Source organism: Pangasianodon hypophthalmus, chromosome 20 (assembly GCF_027358585.1).
Source record: "Pangasianodon hypophthalmus isolate fPanHyp1 chromosome 20, fPanHyp1.pri, whole genome shotgun sequence".
In the NCBI taxonomy this organism is placed as follows: domain Eukaryota; kingdom Metazoa; phylum Chordata; class Actinopteri; order Siluriformes; family Pangasiidae; genus Pangasianodon; species Pangasianodon hypophthalmus.
The window spans coordinates 15,191,015-15,211,030 of record NC_069729.1 but is presented as its reverse complement, the minus strand read 5'-3'; the positions used below and the strand labels follow the sequence as shown (position 1 = coordinate 15,211,030).

General features: G+C 37.5%; 1 protein-coding gene across 7 annotated transcripts in view; it reads right to left on the bottom strand.

Annotated features, from left to right (window-relative positions):
* dock3 (dedicator of cytokinesis 3) overlaps nucleotides 1-20,016 on the bottom strand; it is a 234,638-nt gene that overhangs the window by 144,066 nt on the left and 70,556 nt on the right. For all 7 annotated transcript variants that reach the window (XM_034314016.2, XM_034314015.2, XM_034314022.2 and 4 more), the window contains exons 4-5: nucleotides 6,538-6,593; nucleotides 1,260-1,356 (exon numbers count right to left, since the gene is read on the bottom strand). In XM_034314016.2, coding sequence (XP_034169907.1) covers nucleotides 1,260-1,356; nucleotides 6,538-6,593 — 153 coding nt within the window. The remainder of the gene's footprint in view (nucleotides 1-1,259; nucleotides 1,357-6,537; nucleotides 6,594-20,016) is intronic.

The following is a 20,016-nucleotide window of genomic DNA, read 5'->3' as shown; positions in this document are numbered from 1 at the left end:
TTGCTCTGTTTAATGGGATGTTGTTGAGATTCATGCTTTGGAAGAAGAGCTTCTGAAATGTTTATGGTGTTTCAGAACAATAGGAGGTTCTTAGTTATTTTCAGCCTGAATGGACAGGGGCTATACAGTAATAAAGAGGAAGTAGTAGTAGTAGTAGTAGTAGTTCAAAGTAAATGGCCACACCCTTCAACACAGACAAGTCCTATAGCCTTCACAAGTTCCTTCAAGGGCATGGCATAGCAGCTACCACTCCTATAATAAGCCCTGTCACCCCAAAAACGACCCCAATCATAGTGATTTAAATAATCACTGTTTACATTTTGGCATTTTTAGAAACGAGAAAGCAACTATGAAACAAATACAATGTCATTATATGGTCATTTATTTTATACCAAGGAGCAAATCACATTGTTCTATACACAATTACGTGGTGCCATCCCTTACCCTCCCCTGCCACACCACTATAAACGTAAATTGAATGTAGCATCTTTTTATTCACAGAGGCAGCAATCATACACTGTAGATGAGAATTCAAGCACTCCAGTTTGGACAAGTGCCCACCAATCCCCCTCCCATCTCATTCCAGCCACTTCCAAAGTTTTTTTTTCCAAACTTCAGAAAGGTTCTAGAGGCTTGTTTGGAAGGAAACATAAACCAGCCTTTACCAATAAGAGTCAAACTCTGACTCTTGTTCTTTCGGCTGTTCCCGTAAGGGATCGCCACAGCAGATCATTGGTCCACATATTTGATTTGGCACAGTTTTTTTACACCAGATGACCTTCCTGACACAATTTTATCTGGGCTTGGGACCGGCACTGTGAGTGTCCTGTCGTGTGCAGACCCAGTGGCTGGGGTTGGTTCCCTGGCCAGGAACCGAACCCGGGTTGCAGCAGCGAGAGCACTGAGGCCTAGCCACTAGTCTTCCAGGGACCCACAAACTCTGAATTGTGTATGCAATAAAAAAAAAATAAACAAAACACCAAACATGCCCTCTGAGCATAAGTAGCTTCTAACAAAGTCAAACAACCAAATTAGCACCATGCTACTACAGTGTGCACTGCAATAGACCAACAGACTTCAGAGACCATTCTGTATTCATTTATTCATAACGCCTGCTAAGGTTGTATTCACTACTAACATGTGTTTACATATCTGCTTAATTCAGTCCCACAACAGAATAGCAACTTGCTAATCCAGTTGCAGAATGACCACATCCACTGCAATCCATCTTAGCAGAAGTATGCAATGTCGAGACTTACCACATAGAGCTGCTTCCAGAGTACAGCCCATTCCTGTAGAGTGGAGGTGACTTCGGTCACGATGGGATCTTCGAGAGGCACCACTGTCTCATACTGCCTGCACACAAACACAACGACAGCAAGGTTAGCACTGAGTACACGCTTACATTTTACTTGATGATAACAATTTTGGTTAAATGCTAACTTTGAGATCATTCTCTCAGCAGCTTAACCCAGGAACATAGAGTTCACAGAACCTTAATAGAGTCGTGAAACGTCTTATTTACCATATAGAGAACTATTTGGGTGTCAAATGCAATTGTTTATGCAGGAACTATCTAAACTAAGTAATTATTGTCAAATTCGGGCCAGTGTCTTATAAGCAACAACCCTATTTAGAGTGGTCTATATAAGTAAGTAAGAGTACGCTTTCAGACAGAGCTCTAGAAACATCATCGAGTGATGCCTTGTATTCATTCTTGTAAGTTCTCTTTTTCCGGATTTGTCCAAGCAGTCGTTAACCGTAGGGAATGTGGCAAAATGTCCTTCCCCAGCTTCTTTTTAATCCTGCTCCTTTTTCCACCCTGCTGTCTCTTTTGTTCTGTCTTGCCATTTATCTCTTCCTCCTATTTTCTCTCCATCAGCCCTGTCATGTCCTTCCATTATCCTTTTTTTTGAATTGTACTATGCAAATGCATGGTCTTATCGAGCCCGCTTTATCTGAACATCATTTCTGTGAGCGTGTGTGACTCGGAAGAAATGTAAAATTATTGTGCGGCATTGATCTAATTAACGTGGCCTAAAGTAGATGTATTAAATAAAGCAATAATATACACACAAATGTGTATTGCTGCTATATGATATATTCAGGCATGCGGTTAACAATTTGTAGGCAAATGCATAATCAGCCCAAAATGTATTGAGAAGCAAGACATTTCAGACAAAAGTGCAATTGTTTCTGACAGTTCCTGACATCGAGGCTTCGTTTTACTCCTGATGGGAGTTACAGCCTGGATGGAGTTTTTTCTTCCCTCTCTAAATCTACACGCACTTCAATTTGGCAAACAGTTCACATGAGATTGCATATACCAAGTGCGTTAAGTATTGCTAATGCATTAAAACCCATAGACATCTGTTACATTTCCTGCAATCTGCATCATTAAATCAATATAATTACACCATGGGTCATCAATTAGGTATGACCTGGGGTAATTCTTGTCATAAATACTTTGTAGGCCCAACATCCAGACGTGTAGTGCATGCCATTTGATATTTAGCCACATAAAAAATGTGGCAGAAAGAGAGAGCCAAATGTGAAAACACATCTCTGTCTTGACATATTTACTCACGCAAGATTAAAAAGTAAACCCAATTAAAATTTATTGGATGCACAATTGCACTATTTGTCCATATAGTACACAATAATAGAAGGGATTTATTTATAATCGCACTATCCGTTGCACCCAGATGAGGATGGGTTCCCTTTTGAGCCTGGTTCCTCTCAAGGTTTCTTCCTCATATCATCTCGGGGAGTTTTTCCTTGCCACCGTCGCCACTGGCTTGCTCATTAGGGATAAATTCACAGTGATAAATTCAAATATTTACAATATATTTTTGTGAATCCATTTATTTCTGTAAAGCTGCTTTGTGACAATGTCCATGGTTAAAAGCGCTATACAAATAAAATTGAATTGAATTGAATTGAATTGAAAACCATTTTTAAAAGTGCAATTTATTTTGAAAAAGCCAATGCTGCTCGACATGTTTTACACAAAACAATGGACTGAGATGGACCTCGTGAACTGAAGTGCCAGTGAAGATGTGACTTCATTTTCCAGTTCCCATGCCTCCTCACTTACATTTTCACTCCTTATTGTTTTTCTGACACTGGACTAACAGCACTCATCTTTTTCAATCTCTCCATTCTCATGTGTTTGTTTTCGCTGTCCTACAATAATGATGTCGCACGCACACACACACACACACACACAGAGCAAGACAGTATCACCTATATGTAGTTATACACTTCAGTAAGTCTTAGGACAGTATTAAACACTTTACTATATTTTTTAGAGATTCTGCATAATTGTAATGTAAATAGACAAAATGTGGTGCAGTGAGTAGCATTGCTACCTCACAACTCCACAGTCCCGGTTTAATTCTGAGCTTGAGTTACTGTCTGTGCTGAATTTTACATGATCTCCCCGAGTCCATGTGGACTTTCAACCTCCCAAAAATATGTAGGTTGGCTATGCTAAATTGCCTCTATGTGTAAATGTGTGTGTATGATGCATGTGATGGACTGACATCTCATCCAGGGATAGACTCTAGATCCCCTGCAACCCTGATTAGGATAAAGTGCTTACTGAAGATGAATAAATGAATTAAAACTCTGTTGGAAGTTTTGTTGGGCCAAAGAAAATTCACCATTTGATGATCCTGCGGTTACACTACAACAGATTAATATACAGTATCCTCAAAATATTGAATTTTGCAGTATATCCTGGAACTAATTATCAGAACATGACTATGTACAAAGAGTTTATTAGAAATACAGAAGATAATTTTACACCAGGCTTTTTACAAAGTGGATTTTTAGTAGTCATGCCAAATAGTTAGCTGAGCAGGCAAAAAAAAAAAACATAAAAGAATTTAAAAGGTCCTATTGAGAATTGCTTAAAATCAAATCTTAGGACACAATATATGGCTTTCTTATGCTGAATATGGTACACAATCACCAACTCGGAATCAGACTTAACAGATGCCTCACACATCAGGCTCAATAATATACAAATTACACTCAATACACAAGTTCAGACTCCCTACTTACCCCAGACTTTGACTCTGGGGGTCAATAAACATGTCAGGTTAAATGCAAAACTCAGACTCAGACTCAATAAAACTACACTTAGACTTATTACTCATCTCACACTCATACTTAGTACACCTCAGACTAAATACAAAATGACCACCTCAGATACAATAGTCAGACTCAATATACAACCTCAGAGTACATCTCAGTATATAATCAATATATAATTTCCAGCTCAGATACAATACTCAGAATCATTAGATAACTTCAGATTCAGTAATTCTCAGACTCAGGCCAAAATTACCACCTCAGATCCAATACTCAAACTCATTAGATAACCTCTGACTCAGTACTACTCAGACTCAGGACAAAATTTCCACCTCAGATCCAATACTACGACCCATTAGGTAACCTCAGTACTCATTACTACCATTAGGTAGACTCAGTACTCCTCAGACTCAGTTCCACTCAGACTCAATGCATAATTTCTACCTCAGATCACATACTCAAACTCAATACACAACCTCAGACTCAATAATACTCAGCACATCCCAGATCCAATACATAATTTTAATCTCACATCCAATACTCAGTCTACAACCTCAGAATCATTACACCTTGTACTCGATATAAAATTTCCTCCTCAGATCCAGTACTCAGATTCAATACAGAACCTCAGTCAGTACACCTTAGAATCAATCCATAATTTCCACCTCAGATCACATACTCAAACTCAATACACAACCTCAGACTTGGTACTCGTCAGAGCCAATACTCAGACTCATTAGACAACCTCAGACTCAGTACTCCTCAGATTCAATACACAATTTCTACCTCAGATCCAGTACTCAGACTCAGTACACAACCTCAGACACACTACACCTTACACTCAATACACAATTTCTACCTCAGATCCAATACTCAGACTCATTAGACAACCTCAGACTCAGTACTCGTCAGAGCCAATACTCAGACTCATTAGACAACCTCAGACTCAGTACTCGTCAGAGCCAATACTCAGACTCATTAGACAACCTCAGACTCAGTACTCCTCAGATTCAATACACAATTTCTACCTCAGATCCAATAATCAGACTCAGTACACAACCTCAGGCACACTACACCTTACACTCAATACAAAATGTCCACCTCAGATGCAATACTCAGACTCGGTACACAAGCTCATATACACACAAACCATAATACACAAATCCAGACTCAAATGCACATCCTCAGACTAAATACTTGCTTCAAATTCTAATTCACTACTTTGAAAGACTTTGCACTATAAGTATGTGGTTCACATTTCCATCATGAGTATTAATCAATATTTCAACAACTGATAAAACGGACAAAACTGGAACCTATGATTTAGCTCATTTCTTACTTGAATTATTAATTAAAATGACACACTATTCACCCTGAGATTAAAAAAATCTGAGCAGGCAGAAAAAAATCACAAGTATTTGGTTGTTTTTGTGCCTAAAATGCTTAAATATTTGCTAATTTAATAATACGTATTTCATAGCTGCAGTAACACAAAAAATATTGAAGTGATTCATCAACATTGCGAGAATGCCTCTGCAGCTATTCAGTGAATGAAAATGATTGAAAGGAAGTGTAGTTGTAGCCAGTGTTGTGTATTATAGCGAAGGGAACAGATTATAAAGTAGGTAAGGAAGCTATTCCATGAAAATTGACTACATTATTAGAATTGGGGTGCATTTTACATATTTCATTCCATATTGCCAGTGTATTGGGTGATAGGTGTACTTTATGACCTTAGTGCACATAGAGGTAGAGTATTATTTATTTCTGGTATAATGCCTAATGTGATGGTTTTGGAATATCAAAGAGAAGATAATATAATATTAAATACAATATAAAACTGTAGTAGCAGTGAAATGATTATCTGTTGAAGGAAACTGCTAGAATATCTTAAACTACTTGAACGCTAATCAAATTGTCTTATCAGAATAATGCAGGATTCCTGGTTTCTCTGGTTTTTAGCTAGATATTTTTGCATTTAAACTGCTTTAAAATCTTACTGAGCAGAAAGTATTTGTGTGGTGGATCATTTTCAGCACAGCAGAGTGTGTGGAGCTGGTTTTGGAGCTGGTACAGTTGAGATTTGAGTTAGACACTATAGATATATCTTCTTTCTTGCACAATCTGTGTTCTGTATCTTTCATCAGTATCAGTTTCTCCATGACTGCTGTGGGCTGGCTATTTTTGTTTGGTGGGTTTTTTATTTATTTTTTTACTTTATGCACTATGTTATATAATTCTATATTTATTCTAGCATGATAAGCCATTCATTTTGCACAAAGTCTTTCCAACATTGTGAAGAGTTCCGAAAATGTGCAAAGAGAGGAGAAGATATAAGGAATAGTCCAACAATTACTGTTACTGTAGGTGTATGTTCTCTTTCACGCTACTAGAGTTAATTTCCCATTTACTAAGCAACTTCAGCAGAAAGGCACTTACCCTCGGTTGGTGACAACAGTCTTCCGCAGATACACATAGCTAGCTGGGAAGATGCCCTGTAAAAAACAAAGATAACCTGAGGTTAAATCATAGCATTAACACCTAGTATGCCGATTATGGAGTGGAAGAAAATAGTGCTGCATATGTATCACTGTAAATGTAAATGTCTTGCACATCATGGAATTACAGCCTTCTGTCTTTTAGTTTATTTGTTCTTGTCTATTTTTTTTTTTTTTTTTTTTTTGCTATCCCTCTCTCTGGCACTATTCATTCATTAAAACTTTAGAAATACTGACTACACCTTTTCAGTCCTTTTGAGACAAAGTGTAAGTAAGTCAGTCTTTGATACTGACTGATCTACACTCCTGGGCAAAAAAAAAAAAAAAATGGACCAAGCCCAAAATGGCAAAATATTAGGCTTTTAATGGTCTTAACAACAAATCATTGGTCAGGAAATTAGCAAGAATTAAACAACTAGATAAAGTAAGTTAGTATGGGAGAGCTTTTCCCTTTGATTTCTTTAAATGTTTAAGCCTTGTGGTCCTTGATGGGCTGCATCAGATGTGGCAGATAATCAAATAATGACTAATCTTTAAAAAAAAAAAAAAAAAAAAAAAAAAAAAAAAATGCCAGAAAATATTTTTGGAAAATTTTGTACACCTAGACATGTGTTAGCTTGGATTTTACATCAGATATTTTAATCATTATCATGATTTTACCTTTGCATACAAGAAGACTATATAAGTGAATTGCCCTGTTTCTAGATTTTCTCCAAACAAACAGGAAAAGTAAACGAGCAATTGGTGGCACAGGAGCTCTCAGGAGTGCATTTGTTTAATTAGTGCTAATTTTCTGACCAGTGATTTGTTTTTAAGACTAAGATTAATAGCTTAATATTTCCATTTTGGGCTTGGCTCATTTTTCTTTTTTTTTTTAAATTTAATTTAATTTAATTTATTTTTTTTGCCCAGGAGTGTAGTATCAGCATATATACAGTACATTGTGCTGATGGGTTAAAAGTAGAAATCCAATAACGACAGCTAATAGATCAGCATGAGTCTATAGCCTACAGTACACTCCAAGACCAAGTATTCTTTAACTGAAGGAAAAAGATATCGCTTTTTCCTTAATGCAATTAGAGGTAAGTGAAGGACAAAGGCTTGAAAAAACATGCAAAAAAGTGAACCGAGGAAAAAAAAGAATTAGAACTATAATCATCTGCAATTACTCGAAAGTGGAACCTGTTCTGTAAAACTATAATAACATCCTTTAAGAAGAGCTCCACAACTGGTTTAGCTGAGATAATAAGACCGCTTGAGGTTACAAACCCAGTTCAGCAGCAAGCACCTGGCCTTAGTTATGCTGGGAGCTGAAACTGAAGGGATTTTTTGTTTAACATCACTACAGTGGTTAGGAACGAGACGTCTGTAAGAAGCAAGAAGGAAACAGCTTTGCTAATGATAGATGAAATTGGAAGGATGATAACATCAGGGGTGCCTACAATGCTACCAAGAAAATCCTAGTAGACAGAGAGAGAGAGAGAGAAAAAAAACAATCAAATATTACCACAAAAATCCTAGGACATGTCGGTGGATGATAATTTTTATTATTATTATTATTATTATTATTATTACTGTTATTATTATTATCATTATTATTATTATTATTATTATTCAGATGTACAGCAAGTACCAATAAAAATAACCAACTCCTCCATTTTTTACTGATCAAAGAGACACAGTCCCACTCAGCTGGGTTCTTTTGGCTCACAAGACCGAGGCTTGTGAATTCAGGACAAAGTTCACTTAGATAAAGTGTGAAGCCAAATTATGCAAAAGTCTTTCTGTTCTTTCCTGTCAGGCAAGGTTTATTCACATTTCGGTCGGACTTCTGCTTTATCTGAACAAACAGAAAAGCATAGTTTTCAGGTTGATCCCATATTGCTGTAAGAAGGGGTATGGAATAATAAATGCTAGGGCTACAGTGTAGATGTTGGAAACTCTGGATAGCATAAGTGGATATGGACTGAGTAAAATCCAAATGCTTTGTTATAATGTCTAACCTAATATGTTTATTTATCAATATAATCTTGTAGTTTTCCTTGTAGACAGCACTAATACCTGTTCTACAAAATTATTCAACATCTTCTGACCAATCACATTTCAGAACTCAATGGCTCTGTGGTATAAATCATATTAGCCAACATTTCATGCCATTATGAAACACACATGAGAATCAGAATCATTTTATTCACCTTACACATTCACATGTATTAGGAATTTTTCTTGGTGTCTGGTCACAACATGATACATTCAACACACACATCACACAACACAATTACCATCCTAATATACAAATATTGCATCTATTATGCTTATTGAGATTAAAATACAATGCTGTGAAAGACTTTTCTCTGACATTTCCGCCAACCATCTTCACTGACCTTTGACAAAGTTTGGCATAGGAAATATCAGTTCTACCATGATTTTAAAACAGCAGGATTTCCTGCTAAAATAACCCATAACTAGAGTGATAATGCTGCTTCTGAGTCACACCTTAGCAAAATGTCTTTAATTTACAAAATCATTTCAAAGCCACTTCACTTCCTCGATGTTACGAATATTCTTTCTGTAATCAAAGCACCAGATATAATTGGAGAAGCATTCTGGATCATAGCGTGTCAACCGTACCACAACATAATTTAGTTTTAATCCTTAATATTCCAATGTAACGTAATTCCAACAATAATCAACATTTTAACAAATTCCTCTGGAATATATTTTTTGTATATATAGGAATGACCATGATGATGAATGCTGGTCATGTAGAAAAAGAGATTTTTGGTTCTGAATATTGAAAAAAAAAAACTGATTTTGAGAAAAAAGGTTTTTAAACTACCAAGTGTGGTTTACCAATATGACATGGCGTGATCGTGCCGAGTGGGCGGAGCTTAGGCCTTCTTTAAAGTTTCAGTTAATGCAGTGGTCACAAATGGACAAAACCAGAAAAATTTTTCTGTCAAGTTTTGATATATTTTTTTTAAAAGAAGAGATTGCATGCTATATATGCAATTTATCCAAAAAGCTAAAAAAAAAAAAAAATGATTGACATAACCAAAACTGTCATTCCTACATCAACAACATTGACAATTGAGTTTAACAGAGGGTGTACGCTGTACAATATCTGCCCAACCTCTTAGCTCCCAAATGGTTTTGTGGCAGAATAGTCAAAAAATTGCCGATGGTTGCAATGACACTTCTTGTGATATTACTGCTGAAAGTGTGTAAAATATATTACGTGCTGATCTAAGTGGCTTACAATGTCCAGAGGGGTAAACCAGGCCAACACAGCACCTTAACTCATGTCAACGAATCAGGAAGTGGATTTGTGTTAATGGTTTAGCATGCTGCTTGGACAAGAAAAGTGAAATTATGGCAGGAGAACTATAGCTCTAAACCTCTAACCAAAAATATTACAGAAAATTGTTCACAGGCTAAGATGTATGATATACTGTATATTTTAACAGACTAGAAGCCAATAAACTACAAAAATATATAGTCCCATATAAAATAAACTGTTATAAATAGTAACACCCATTTGAACATACTGTATGTGGCATCCTATTTTGGCAAACTGTTTAGTGTAGTAGTATGAGGTTTGGGACAAAAGCCAGGAATTAGCAAACTGTGGATGTTATGAGAGCTGTGCTTGGTTTATGAGTGAACATCCTCTCAGAACGTGTGAAAAGTGTGTGAGGGCACACGTTTTCCTGTCACCATAACACCTTTTAAATTCGTGCAGTGTATGCTTGCACTTAATAAAAATCATTAACCATTAGGAATCATTAAACTAAAGGTTATATTATAAGCTGAATCATGCTTAGATCCTTACATTCCGTGACCATGTCGCCCATATCAGGGTCTTCTCCAAACCGTTGCCACAATGTTGGAAACACACAACTGTTTAGAATGTCTTGTATGCAGTAGCAATAAGATTTCCTTTCCCTGTGTACAAAGTGAGGCCCATAATGACATAGATATGCCAGGTTGGTGTGTTAGAACTCAAGTGACCTGCATACCAACTTAGCCCCAGGCCTTCTTGCCGGACATCAGTGCCCAACCTCTTGTGGCTGAATGGGCACAAAGCCCCACAGCCACGGTCCAAAATCTAGTGGAAAGCCTTGTCAGAAGAGTGGCGCTTATTATAACAGCAAAGGGGGAACAACTCAATATTGATGCCCATGGTTTTGGAACAGGATGTTCAATGATCAGGTGTCCACATACTTGTCCACATACATGACAAATTTGTTATGTAGAAGATGTACAGTATTTTGTTCACTGTTTAGTATGTGAGTATGGGACAAAACCCAATAGTCTGCAAACTGTGAATATTATGGAGCCCAATCTCCATATCTCCATGCTCTCGATTTCTGAACGAACATCTTCTCAGCAGGTCTGAATTCAGGACTTGTGAAACTTATAGTGTATTACTGTTTCCATACTATTCTAACTATTGAGCAGCAGCAGGTAGGGCAGGATGGCATTAATAATTAAAACAAAATTAAGTCAAGAGTCTATCACACTTGACTCATGCTATAGTCAACTATCTATTGAGTTTCCCACTGCCATTGTCACAGTGTGTGAGGGGCACACAGAAGAGCTAATATCATTAACCAGCTAGGTTTCAGCTAAATTTCCAGCCTAACCACACAAAAGACCTAGCCCAAAAATTGGGCATTGGAAAAGAGAGACATTTTTCTTCTTTTGATCAGCCTTTATATTGGAAACAAGGTGACCGTGGTGCACAGGCTTTTCTATTCCATAACACTGTCTGCACTTACACTTCGCCTTTTATTTGTGGTATTTGATATAAGTCCAAGTATTTACTATAAAACAAGATCTTGGCAGCTGTGGATTATTTTTAACTAGGCCAGTGCGGCATAAAAAACCGCTAACCTGGCAACGGCATCACATTCGTTATCCTGTAGATCGCTAACTAGCTGTAAGTCTCTGCTGTATCTTTGCTGTCTCTACTACTTGTCTGTTAGATTTCTCATTAACATGGCTTTGCTGGAAAAAAAAAAGTCACTAGAAAATGCTGAGTGAGAAATTAAGCTCTTGCTCCTTTGTTTTCTCCTATTAAACAACACTCTAACTGCACTAACAATGTCCCCCTATAATATCAGCACAACCACTAAACTCTCACAGGAATAACGAAAATACAGCACTACCAAATAAATGCCAACATAACTAAGCACTTCACATATATACGGTAAACATTCTAGATCCATCAAATTGTGAGGGCATCTCCTGTGCACAGCCCGCTTCAGGTCACCCCACAGATTTTTGGATGGATTCAGGTCTGGGCTATGGCTAGGCCATTCAGAAACATTGATCTTCTTTTGGTTAAGCCATTAATTTGTTGATTTGGATGTATGCTTTTGGTCATTGTCATGCGGAAAGGTGAAATTCCTTTTCATCTTCAGCTTACTAGCAGACACCTGAAGGTTTTAAAATCGACTGGTATTTGTAGATATTCATGATGATACCTTGTTAAAAGCCCCAGTTCTGACTGAAGAAAAGGTTCCCTAAAGCATGATGCTGCCACCACCATGCTGCACCATGGGTATGGTGTTCTTTGTTTTTGCACAAACATATCTTTTGGAATTATTATACTTTTTGGAATTGGTTTCATCAGACCATAACACATTTTGCCACATGGTTTGGGGTGAATTAATTGAGCTTCGATGTTTTTTGTGAGAATGGGCTTCCGACTCACCACCCTACCCCATAGCCCAGACATGTGAAGAATACGAGAGATTGTTGTCACATGGAGAGTAATCAGTACTTGTCAGATATTCCTGCAGCTCCTTTAATGTTGCTGTAGGTCTATTGGCAGCCTCCCTTTTAATATTTGGCTTGTTCTTTTGTAAATTTTGGAGGGCCATCCTGTTCTTGATGATGTCACTGTGGTTCACCATTTTCTCCACTTGCTGGTGATGGCCTTCACAGTGTTACATGGTATATCTAACGTTTTGGAAATTCTTTTATACCCCTTTCCTGATCAATACCTTCTGACAAGTGAGATACCGTACATAAGTTGTAAGCTTTTTGCAGACCATGGCTTGAGCAGTCAGATGAAACCAAGGAGATGTCAAGAAAATCCTACAGAAACAGCGGATCTTTGTTTGGGGTTAATTAGAATAATTTTATGGATGACAGGTGTATGATAATTACTTTTGAACATGAGCGCATCCCCAGTTATAAAAGGTGTGCACACCTACACAACAAGGTTATTGGAACTTTTTTTATTTTTCCTATTTTTCCCTAAAATGATTCTGAATGTTTTTCACTTAATTTTTATAAGTTGTAATTTCACATTGAGAGTGGAAAAAGTTCTAGCATGATTTATCTTTTTACATCACAAAAACCTGCCATTTTAACAGAGATGTGTTGACTTTTTATATTTATAATTGTATTTAATGCATTTCAGTCTTGGGCTTACTGTTTTCCTCAGCTTTTGCTCTCACTATGGTTCATGCGTATTACTTTAATCTGTACCATTTCTGTCATCTGTGTGTCCTGCTGTTGTTATCTGTACTAGAGAATAAATGTCTCATGTTTGTTTAGTTTCTTCTGCTGGAGTTTTCTGTCTATTTGCATTACTATGATCTATCCTGCAATTGTTTTGTCTGTCTTGCTGCCTGTACCAACTGAGATTCTTGGATTAGACCAAATAAAGCTCAGTACCTACATGTTACCGAGTCTGGTTCTCAACTGTTTCAGGTATATATTTTCTTTCATATGTTCATTTTTCAGCGGGTTAAACTCAGTTATTGAGGACACTAAAATTCCATCTGCTGAATGGGAGAATTGAAACAGAGAACAAGTACGCACTATTAATCACTAGCTGCCCCGAACTGCATGCACATTATCTAAATCTACTGTAAGTTGAATGCTATTATATGGGGACAGGTTTGTTCCTCATGGTGCTAATGAAGAGTAATGTGGACCATATTCTAGATCTAGAGAGTAATATGCTTCCTAAATGGCAAACTAAATAATTCTAAATCCCCATCCTTCACATGAATCAAATTTTAACACCTGATGTCACTATTCTCTTTATGAAAATGTTATCCAGCCATTAATTAGTAAACTACTTTATTAAACAAAGCTAAAGTCTAGGTTTTGGGTGAACATTGGAAAGAAAACACAAAGAGACAAAATTTACTATATCATGAATAATTCATGCTAACAAAGAGGTTCATACTGAGTAAAATCCTGATACGTTACAAGCCATTCGTGCCTACTGTCATCATCTGACCTGCTTTACGTTCCATATAATATGAATTACAGTACACATTCATTGGCGTGATGTTAATTCTGCCTGGGGCAACACAGATGTAGCAGTTCATTTTTATGCCCAACCTTCTCACTTGACAACGTGTGTGTTTTGAGCTTGCTATAGACAGGCATTGTGTTCAACCCAAGTGCTGGGACAGAATGTAAAAAATATATCACAGATTTCAGTGAATAAAGGTTAATCAATGTAAGCATCTGGACACTTGTATTTAGTAAATCAATCTGGCGTGAGCAAATATGGTGTCTTTGTGTTAGTTAGTTTGGTTATTCTGTCATGATGCTGTGTCTTCCATGTTTGGGTGGCTGGGATTTCATGTTCACAGCAGTTAGATATCCTCATGGAGTGCTGAGTCAGTTGTTACTGTAGCTGTACAGGCCTCACAGGAGTCCAGCAATTTACGTTCACAGCAGTGTTGAGCAAATCAATTTAGGTGCACAGAAACTCTGTTTTGACAATGCAACCAGATGAACTAGAGTGAATCTTTTAATTATAATTGTCTTCCAAATGTAATGCTTATCATATATGACACAAAAATTTTAATGACTAAATGTGGATTAGAAGAAGAAGAAGAACAACAACAACAACAACAACAACAATTTCTATGGACTAGTAGATCACAGTCACACTGATGGCCTACACTGGAATGGCCACACATCCTGCTTTGCCACACCGCTTTGAACAGCATGCTACGGATTCAAAGAGACACAGAGCTGCACAACACCAAGCTACATGATACAGACACATAGCTGCACAGAGGACCAAGCAGCCCTGAGACTGCTTAGGACAATGGCACCAAGCAGTGCAAACAGAGCATTAAAGGAGCACAGTAAACTCCCCTGCTATTAATGCAAGTAACAGACATACACTATATTGCCAAAAGTATGTGGACACCTGACCAATCACACCTATATATGCTTGTTCAACATCCCATTATAGATTTAGTCCTTCTTTGCTCTTATAATAACCTCCACTCCACATGTCTTATTTTTTGCACAGGTGCTCTGTCATGCTGGAACATCTTTGGGCCCTTTAGTTTCAGTAACGGTGCATTCTTAATGCTACAGCATACAAATTGTTCAAAGAGTTGTGAGTCCTGACCTGCTGGTAACTCAATTGTAAGTTGCTGTGGGTGCATGTACCTGTCTCATGAACATAATGTACATGTTGCAAACAGTTGGTTGACCAGATTCTGAGACGTCAAGACAAGTCATACATCTAAAGACATCCTAATTATCCCAACCTTATGCTCACAGTCCCAGTGTGCATTACATTCTGGGTAGCACTGACAGGATGTTTTCTCTTCAGCCTCTGCACCTCACTGAATCAATTGAGGTTAGCCCTGCAAATGAAGACGGAAGGAAGGGAGCTGATGAATATATGGGTCATCAACATCCTGCAAGCTTGCACATCTGTGTTATGCCACCACAGCTCTGAGACACTCAGACCAGACGACCACAGAGCCCCAGGCTCATTATGAATGCGAAATCCTGAATCATAGATGGCAATTCCAATGGTTTTGGGGTGTCCTAATTTACTCATCCTCTAAAATCCTGCTCAGTTTAGCATTTCTGCATGGACAGTCACAGTATTTGGGTGCCTTGCAAAGATTTATTAGATTAAATATGAACGTCAATGAATTCATCTGCAATGCTTCCTTTAATCCGTTTTATACTGAGGACAAGGCTGTCTTTGTTATGCACCAGTTCTGCTACACCACATCGCCCATACGGTATTTAAGGTATTTATAGTAAATGTGCAGAGAACACTGAACAGACTGCATTGTTAATTAGGAATTGATTAGCTTGAGAGTGTTTTCCAGTCCAAAGTAAGCTTTAATATAAACTGGGATGCTACTGTATGCACACTAGAGATATCTTTACACATAGTCAGTAGTGCTATATTGTATTTAAGGATGAATAACTCAATATCTTTTAAATAAGCTTTTAGGTATCAGTCCATAAAAACACAGGTCTTGGTAAGTGGATCCTAGTCTTTAATATTGTCTGTGCACAAATTTAAAACCAAATTATCCACTGTGAGATAAGATAATAAACTAATGATATAATAAATCTTGTCAAGGAAAAAAAAAACATAATATATAAGAAGGCCAAACTAAGTCATGGGATGCCCATTATTTCAGTGTTTTGTGCGTTTTTAATTTGAAGGACTTTTTCTTTGAGTGGTTTTCAATCAGCAGTAAGCTGTAGCACCATGTGGTATAGGCTGCTTGTACTGCTAAATCTATTCCCTCTAATAAATAAGTGAGTGTGCCAAGGAGGTGACGAGGGAGAGTGGAGATAAGACAGTCTGTCATGGGTCTGTGGTATCAAGTGCCCCACATCCCACCATGTTGTAGGAATCAGTGAGACCAGTATGGGAGAATTGGTCCCACCATTCCCACTTGGACACACTTGTGAATCAACCAGTGTTCACTTTCAGCAGGTGAGAGATGCACTGGAGCTCACTTCAGATGTATTTTTGGATGCTGTCTGGCTTCTGTCCTGGTCACTGTCAGGCTCTTCCAGCAAAACCGTTTCTTGGACACCAAATTCAGTTATTTTCTGTACCATTATACCTGCTGGACTGGTAAAATCAGGAACTGTAACTGCCACATTAAGTTGCAGTGAATGTATGTGCACATGAACTGGCGTCCCATCCAGGGTTTGTGGGAACTTCACATCCAGTGTTCCCAGGATAGGCTCCAGATCTCCCACAACCCTGACCAGGATAAAATGGTTCATGAACATGACTGAATGACTAAGATAAAACATGCTCACATGCAGTATTTTACTGATGTCCTCTCAGTTGTCTTCTCAGAAAAGTTTTGTATTTTCAGTACATAAACAACATCCAAATAACAGTGGCTGCCATTTTGTATGCAACATCAATCTTTCCACATTCTCAAAGAATTATACCTCGAACAATGAGAAGGGTTCTTCAGAGGCTATACGATTATTCAGCACCAGCGCCATTTCCATAAAAAGTCTCAAAAAGAAATCTATCCTTTTATACACAATCCCTGTGAAGTGCTTAGATTTTAAAGTAAAGACAGTGTTCCTCAAGATGGCTTGGAAGCAGACCTGGCCTGAGTTTGAGTCTGATCCTGGTCACCAATGAGATTTTCAGACTTGAATGTTACTACATCCAACAGAAACAGGAACACTACGGAGAAGCCAGTGGGGTGAACACATTGAGCTGTTACTAATGGTCTTGCTCCCAGCTAGTGTGTACTCAAACTGTTTAGGAACAAGGAATCGGGGGAGGCAAAATAGAGATAGTGCAGCTCCCCTGCCTCCGCCTGAACGCTCACTTAGCAGAAAAGGTCAGCGCTGAGTCGAATAAGAATAGCATTTCCCGCTTCAAGCAGAAGAACGCAAAAGAGAGAAACAGCCTCTGCATGTCAGAACCATCACTGACAGCCTTTTATTCTCTCTTTCATTATGTGGGAAGCAGTATAACTGGTGTTTGCTTAATAATTTGATAGTACATAAACAGTCTGTAAAGGCCTTGTTGATGTCCCGGCATACAATTGTTTTCACTTTTTCTTTGAGGAGGAGGAATGATTCAGCAAATACAATTACTGTTACACAGGCATCGTCCTACGCACCATTTTCTTTTATGTTATATTATAAAGTTTATAAAGAAGGTGACGGAACTAGGAATTATAGTTAAAATTATAAGGTGATTATTTGGTGCACGGCAAGTAGTGTTCCCATCTCCAGGTTTCTGAGCACAGTCCATGCAATTCTTTCCCATCGCTCAAAAACTATAATGATAGGTGGGTTGTTTAATCTAAATTCCCCCTAGGTAAAAATACATGTGATGCCCTGCAGTGGCCCATACATTGTGCCTGGTGTACCCGGGATAGATTCCAGATCCACTGTGAGGAAGAATAAATAAATTCATTTGTTTATTTGGAAGATATGAAAATGAATTATGATAAATAGTGACACAGTGGCTGGTAGGGGTGTGACACAATGCCACTATCTGTATCTGTTTAATGCTCCCAACATCTGTATCTATATTCAGATCTGGGTGTGGCCTAAACCAGAACCTTACCACTATGCCCTTGGAAACACTGAAAAACACTGGAATGCCAGCTCTGTCAGCATGGTGTGTGAATTCTGGCTGTGAAAGTTCCTCAACCACAGCTACATCACTCCATTTCATTATGTGCACAGGACTGTTTCTTTAATTCCAATTAGTTTTTTTTTCTTTGTACACACCCATGATATAGTTGCTTCTATTTCCCAAAGTGTAAACAAATTTGTAGACTAATTTAAACCACCTATGACCCTGAGCACTCAGTTACTAAGGATGAATGAATATACGTTCATGTTAATGAACCTGACTTTTGTTTGTGCATCGCATATTCATATCTTGTTTAAAACACATTCTATTCATCCCTAGTAACGCTAAGGGACCAAGGGGAACCAGGCTTGTTGTAAATGGCATCATGTCTCCTTTGCCAAGGAGAAATAAGAAAAAAACTTCAGTAAGTAATTAATTAAGCAATAAAGAACAGAAGAATCCACCCTCAGTGAGCAGGTAAGCACTCAAAAGCAATCAAAAACTATCATGAATGCATTTTGACTCAGTTAAAAAAAAACAAAAAGTGCTGTGTCTAATCAGGAAAATGCATTCAGAGCTTTTACCATAATCAATCCCATTATTTAATAGTCACTACTTTTTAATTGTGTTTTTCAACTACTTACCTATATTGCTATAAAATCACATCAAAATGATAACATAACATAACATACCCTGTTAAAAGTCTGTACATGGTGGAAAAATAAAAGTCTAATGAGAGTTTCCTGGACAGGTCACAGCACAGGCATTATTGTAACATGGTAGATTAAGTGCCAAACAGCACTCTTCTTTTATAATGAACATAAGCTGGACATTGCAGTGCTGTCTCAGATTTTACAAATGTAAGATCTTTTTTACATCCTTAACTCACACTGATGTTGATTAATAGCTGAGCCGTGTGTGACTAACAGCCTGTCAGGTTTCTCGCTACCTCTCTAACTCTCCACTTGATCCCTCTCCATGTGTGGTAGCGGGTTGCATTTCTGCTACCGTAAAGAGTAATGATCTGCTCTAATAGGCTGGAATTCATCTCTAGAGGCTCTAGAGACTGATGGTGCCTAGCTGAAGAAACCAGAATAGAAACCTTCAGCAAAAAAAAAAAAACAAATGGCTTGAGTGGTTAAAAAAGAAAAAAGCATCCCTTTTTAGGTAAAACGTAGCATAGAATAGGTGATTAATCAATTTGGAATCCTTCGGTTTGAGATAGAGCAAGCTGAGCCCATCTTTCTTGTTTGCGCTGCCTGAAAGGAGGCCAGACCCGGAAGAACAGCCTGAAAAAAATGTATATGAGACTATAGTTTTAACTCAGTTTGAAAAAAAAAAAAAAAAAAACTAATTTGGCGTTAGACCCTGTCAAGATTCATCTAATCAAACTGAGCCAAATCATGATGACAGCTGAGGAAGGTTTAATAAGTTTTGATTATAATATATTACAGCAGGGGATATTCATGAATTTATGAAGGTCCAGTTACATTAGATTCTTTGCTTACCATTGTCCGAATAAGAAACTAACAAAATAGATCCCGGTCCTCTAGTTGTAAAGCCCTTGCTTAAAGTCTACTTCAATTGCACCAAAATCCAACAACAGAGTTCACATTACGATTACTGTAGGGATACATGTTATACAATGTAAAAAAGGTTTTCTGTTGATTCAAAATAATAACTGCTAAAATGAAACTACTTTGTTCCTCAATATGCTAAATAATTGTCTATCCATCTATCCAGACACTTTATAAGCAAAGAATTTTATGGAACTGAACCTTCACAAATTTTAGTTGACCAGACACTTTTCTGATATATATGTACACACACACACACACACACACATGTGTATATATATATATATGTGTGTGTGTGTGTGTGTGTATATATATATATATATATATATATATATATATATATATATATATATATATATATAAAATACTTTGGGTTAAATGTTACTTCTCATCGTATGTCATGTGATTTTGTCATTTTGCCAGCCATTTCATCATTAGCCCAACTCCCTTTGCTTAACATGTATTGTTC